A 6063-nucleotide genomic window follows, 5' to 3' on the forward strand; every position below is an offset into this window, starting at 1 on the left:
TGCTGAACTTTACAGGATGTGCAGTGTGCAATAAGCGAGATTTTATGCTGATCACAAACAAATCTTTGAAAGAGGAAGATGGAGAAGAAATAGTTACCTATGATCGTAAGTAGACCTTTTCTCATGCAAGTCTGTTAGCTGGTATGGCATTTGGAAGTTGGTAATATTGTGCAAAGTATTATGAGGCCTATTGCAATATTATATTGCAACACATAGTTGCCAGTTAGGCTTTTAAGAGGAAATTATAACACCTCATTTACCTAGCATCAGATATTCTACTTAAGTGACTCAGAGATAACTCAAGCTTATGATTCAGGCACCCGTTTTTTGTTTTTTGTTTTTTTTTCATTTGTTTTAAATCCTTTATGACTTCTGAAACAAGATATAGGGACTTTTTAAAAAAACTTTAGGGTCATCTATGTGACTCTTACAACATGTGGATTTTATTGTCTGTAAATTATACTCTATTAGAGTTTTTTGTTTTTGTTTTTGTTTTGTTTTTTAATCAAAGCAAAGCACTTGTTGGATGTTCTCCAACAGCTATTAAAATGTTGAGGGCTGTGTGCCCCAATACTAAGTGGCCCTGGATGCCATGGTATTTTAGTCTTGTTTTTGCTTTCACAGTTTTTGTTGTCTCCTATCTCACCGTTAGTCTATTGTTTTTTTTTCCTGCTGTAAATATACTACCTTCATATGCGGCTCCTCATCCTCACTGGAAAACCAAACAAACCGTGTATAATAAAAATAAATCAGTTCTAAGGTTGATACTAAGAATTTCTATGAGTAAATTAAAGTGTACATATACACTTTAGTCCCCAGATATTGTGACAAATATTTAAACTGTTCACATCTCCTTTTGGCTTATCTCCTGATTCTTTGGTATGTCCTGAATACATGAGGAATAAATGTGCGAATAATAATATTTTGCAAGAGGGGTATGAGAGACACTAAGCCTTTAGAATAGAGTCAGACTATCAAAAAATGTTCTAAATTAAAAGAACCTTTTTCTTTCTTTTAGATATAGCCCTTTAAACTCTATTTCATTTCACTTACTGGATTTCGTTAACCAATGTCACCATTTAAAAAATTAATTAATTAAAAAATAATAAAAATTTAAAAATAAAAATAAACTCTATTTCATTTCAGGTAGGTAATAGTAGTTAAGAGTAAAGGCTCTGGAGCCAGAATGCTTGGGTTTGAATTCTGATTCCGACCCTTCCTAACTCAGTAGCCTTCCTAGTCACTTAACCACAGTATGTATTTGTTTCCTTATCCCTAAAAAGATGCTAATAATTGTATCTGCCCATTTGAGTTTTTGAGAAGATTAAGGGAATAAACCGATAAAAAGAATTTAAATCAGTATCTGGCATACTGTAAACACTGAATAAATCATAGTTATTATCATAATATTTTTTCTAGTCTTTTGTTACCATGAACTTTACTTTACCGTCTAGCATTGGTTGTTTATTTGTGATTGGTTATAGTAGCACAGTTTAAATCATTCCTGAGAATACGAGCTTTTACATGGTTAGATAGGTCCCACTAGTTTAAAAACACATGTATCTGTTAATTGATTACCTGTTAATTGATTACCATAGAGAGATTTCAATGGGAATTAACATATGTACATTAAGTCTCTGAGTTCAGGCCCTTAATTATGTAGTGTTGCTATGTGACAGATTCTGGATTTCTTTTCAAAGTAGATATTATAATGGGTTTCCTGCTGTGTTAACTATGACAGTTATAATTATTTTAAAGCAGTACCATGCTGAGAATAGAAATTTGACTGTCTTTAGATACCTTCCAAGACTTAATTATTTAAGTCTCTCTCTTTTTTGGCAGATCTGTGTAAGAATTGTCATCACGTAGTAGCCAGGCATGAGTATACATTCAGTATCATGGATGAATTTCAGGTAAATGTATAAATATGGATATGTTATTGTGGGTAGGAGGAGATAATAAAAGTAACCTTGAAAATTTAGATGTAGTTTTCATAAATAAAGTACTAGTGAATATTAAAGGAGACCATCCCTTTCTTCTGCCTGTGTAAGTAGAGAGAGACACTTTAGATGTAGGTGGATCTATTGCAAACCTGTCTTCACAAGAATCAGAAATCAGAATGTTTGCCTTACAAATAATAACTCAGTCCTGTCATTTTTGTTTCTAAAGAACAGTGCATTATAGTTTCTTATGAGGTTACTGTTGTGCCTCTTTTTTCTCCACCCAGTTATGTGATTGCATAGTTGTTGGCTTTAAGTGTTGGCCTGCCCACTGCCGCCATACTTGCTGGGCATGGAAATTGTGATAAGGAGGTTATCTTTGTTTTCCCTAGTAGGCACATAGAGTTGAGCAACTCTGTAGTCTCAGTTGTGGTAAGAAATTTCATTGTTCTTTGTTACTTAAAATAAAAAAAATGAATGTATCAAGGTTGGAGGAGAAAAGCTAAACCACTTTAACGATGGAGAATTGGGATTTATTATAGAGATTAGTCCTTATACAATTGTGAGAGCACGTGAAGAATTCTACAGGCCGGTGTAGGCTAAAGTAGCTGAAGATTCATAGATTTAATGGTCAGGAAGAAAAGCTGAAAACTGCAGGAAAGCCTAGGACAAACTGGAAACCAGAAGGACACACTATAATCTGTATCTGTCCTTCACTGCTTCCATTTTCAAGCCTTCAGATTGAGTTACTTATTTAGTATGAACTACATGTTCACCCATAGGATGTGAATATTATGTTAGAGCTTTTAACAGGCAAAGGAATATTTTTTAATCCTTCAAATTTGGGTAATATTATAATTAGGAAAATACACCATAACAGAATTTTATAAACTAATATACCCATTCTTGCACATTCTTGTTTTAGTGTAGAAGAAAGCACTTAATCACCTGTCAGAATCTGATCTAATATGTTGTGGTTAATCTAAACGACATCCTGACCACATCTCCTCAGCATCCAAAAATTATGCCTCAAAAGATATTTATATGATTTATATGTAACTTAAGGCAAAATTGAGATCTCAATGAATGAGTAGTGGCCAAATAGGGGAATACGCAGGTCATGGGCTTAGAGGAGCAGCTCTTTCCTTTCATGGGAGAAAAGGAGTGCTTATAGCTAATTTCCAGAAGCTCCTGTGAGCTTTTTAGAATCCTTAAATTGAGATTGCCTGTTTATGCCCTAATTGAGCCATTGTATGTTACTGCCATGAGACCAAAGTCTGACTGATTTTCCTGTATGACTGAACACAGCCATTTTCAAAGCTGCCCCAGAAATTACTCTAGGGTAGGGGGAAGAAGGTAAAAGAAGATGGCTTGTAGTCGCAATACCTAGATAGTATGAAATTCTCTTTAAAAAAAAAAAATACTCTTAAACTTGACTCTCTACCTCTAGTCCTCTCTCTCTCAACATACACTTCCCCCCACCTATATTCTATATTCTTCCATCAGATTATGTTTCTTAAAATGATGCTTTCAGACTGCTTCATTGGTCTATCTATAGCTTGCCTTTAGCTACAGTATAAAATCTATGCTCCTTATTCCAGTGTTCTCGCTGAGCTGGCCCAGCTTCTCCTTCTCTTACTTCCCACTGCTCTCCTTATATACACAACATGTAGCATTGACTTCTTTCCCTCCTGTTGTAGAGGGAGATTTTTTTATTTGTTAAAAATAAATTAAAATCTTTTCAAGTCACACAGCTACCTCTTTGTTTCATCCTCTAATCTACTCTTTCCTTCTTCTGTTTCTTTACTTCAATAGGTCTTTACCTTCTCTCGCTTATCTCCCTATTCTCCTCTTAACCATCTACAAACTGGTTTTCATTTTCACTTTACTAAAACTATTCTCTCTTAGGATTCCTATAATATAGCCAAATCCTGTGACCTTGCCTCAGTTCTTACCTCTTTTAACATCTCTTTTGGTTCTGGTTTTGTTAACCGTTGTTGCCTTTTTGAAGCATTTCTTCCCTTGAGGTCCATAGTACTAGACTGTTTCCTTTCTTTCATTTTGACTGCACCTTTGCTTTATCTCTGGTTTCCTTTCCTATTTTCCCATGAGCTTTGGTCTGTTGTCTGGAACTTTCTCTATACTCCCTCAGATAGTCAGCACATGCTCACTCAGTCTCAATTGAAACCTATCATATCTTGCAAATCTTCTTTAAGTCTAACACCCTATCTGCCTTCTTTTCTTGTTTTGTTTCTCTTGCTTATTTTTGCCAAGGACCAAATTCATTCAAACCTAAATTATTGCAGCAGTCCCCAAACTGTAGTCCTACCCACTATCCTCAATTAATCGTCCTTAAACATCATCCCGTCACTCCTCTACTACTCCATATGCAGTATGCTTGCTTTTTTCCGTATCACTGTCCTTATTCATGCTTTTTCCTTAACTTGTCTACCTTCAAGCCAACTAAACCTTCCTCTTTCAAGCTGAACTTAAAATTCTATCTCCTACTTGTTCTTGCTACTTCAGTCCATACTGCTTTCTCCCTTTTCAGAGCTCTTCTTGTACCTACAGCAGGCCCTGACTCCAGTGAATAGACAGTTGCGAACTTCTATCTTCATTCTCAGCTGCTATGACTTAATTTCCCCATCCCCACCCTATTCCAGCAGTAGTTCAGGGTTGAGGTGGGTTCCCAACATTGGTAATATTTTGTTTTGTTTTCAATGTCTTATGGGAAATTTAAACATCAAAAATAGGCAGAATAGTGTATTAACGTCCACTACTAAGCTTCAATTTACCTTATTTGTACCTCACCGTTCCCACATCTCCCCATTGGATTATTTTGAAACAAATCCCAAACATACCACTGTTTCTGTGAATGTTATCTCTAAAAGATAAGGATTCTGTTTTTAAAACAACCACAATACCATTGTTAAACAAATTAAGATTTTCTGATGGCAGTACTCTTGAAAGGAAAGTAGAGACCGAAGTACAGAGTTTAAATGGAAAATACATTATAAATGATTACAGGTATCCTTTACTTTTTATATCAACCCTAAAAGCCATTACAAGGACTATCTGTTTGCCTCAGGAAATGAGAAGGAAACTGTGAGACTGCTTTCTCTTCCTCTGCGGACCAGGAAAGGAGAGGACTTGGGGTCAGAATTAACAGATTGTAATAGAGGAAAAGGCCTGTGGGACTCTCAGAATAAAACCAAGGATCTGGTCTTACCCAAAGTCGATGCCACACACTTCACCCTTCCTTCCAAATCCGTGCTCTTAGGCTTTGCCCAGGTAGAGCCTTTGAGGATCTCCATGAGTGACTGGGGGAAATTCTTATTCTCCCAAATGGTCTGGTTTTGGCAAAAGGTATCCTAATCCCACCGCATTTCTGGCAGCACAGGAAGATATGTTCCTTGCATCCTAAGGTAGAATTCTAGACATATTTTCCCACAGAAGCACTGCTATATATAGTTGGATTCTATACTACTTGTGTAATATGAATTTTAAAAACTCCCTGGATTTCCCTGGGAACCTAACTTTTGGTACAGCATTACTTCTGTGGGAAAGTGCTTTTGAATTCCAAACAGTTGACCTGAATAAAATTTGGATTCCAGGCTGCTTATAAAGTAAAGATTATAGGTGTAATCAGTCTTACTGATTTAATAATTTTCCCAGATTATACAATATGTTAGTTTTTTTTTTCTTTCTCCCAAATTAGATTCTAAGTTTTGCAAGGTCAGATCTTGTCCTCGCCTTCTCTTATGTCTACCAGTGTGCCAAGCACATTGCAGAGCATTTTTGGCATTTAGTAAAAACTTGTCAGTGGATAGATTGGTTGGAAACTTAGGTATCTCACTTTACACATTTTCCCATTTTGACTTTATTACTTTTTCTTCTTCATTTCTAGTGAGAGGTTGACATCTTACTAGTAATATCTGATGGTTGAAAACAGAAGTATTTGAGACAGTAAAAGACCTTGGAGAGAGTAGATTTTTATTTTATTTTTAGTTCATGAGACTCGTATTTGTTCGCTGAGCTCTACCCTCTCTTTATTTTTACTGTGTGTAGAGTAGACTTTAAAATTAAAGTGGTCTTTAAGAAACAGTCTTTCCACTGCCACAAC

At 35.7% G+C, this 6063-nt stretch overlaps 1 protein-coding gene across 1 annotated transcript in view; it reads left to right on the top strand.

The window, feature by feature from the left end:
• Positions 1 to 6063, top strand: part of CHURC1 (churchill domain containing 1) — a 31593-nt gene that overhangs the window by 22047 nt on the left and 3483 nt on the right. The window contains exons 3-4 of the mRNA XM_025049100.1: positions 2 to 105; positions 1843 to 1913. Coding sequence (XP_024904868.1) covers positions 2 to 105; positions 1843 to 1913 — 175 coding nt within the window. The remainder of the gene's footprint in view (position 1; positions 106 to 1842; positions 1914 to 6063) is intronic.

Source organism: Pteropus alecto, unplaced genomic scaffold, assembly GCF_000325575.1.
Source record: "Pteropus alecto unplaced genomic scaffold, ASM32557v1 scaffold276, whole genome shotgun sequence".
Classification (NCBI taxonomy): domain Eukaryota; kingdom Metazoa; phylum Chordata; class Mammalia; order Chiroptera; family Pteropodidae; genus Pteropus; species Pteropus alecto.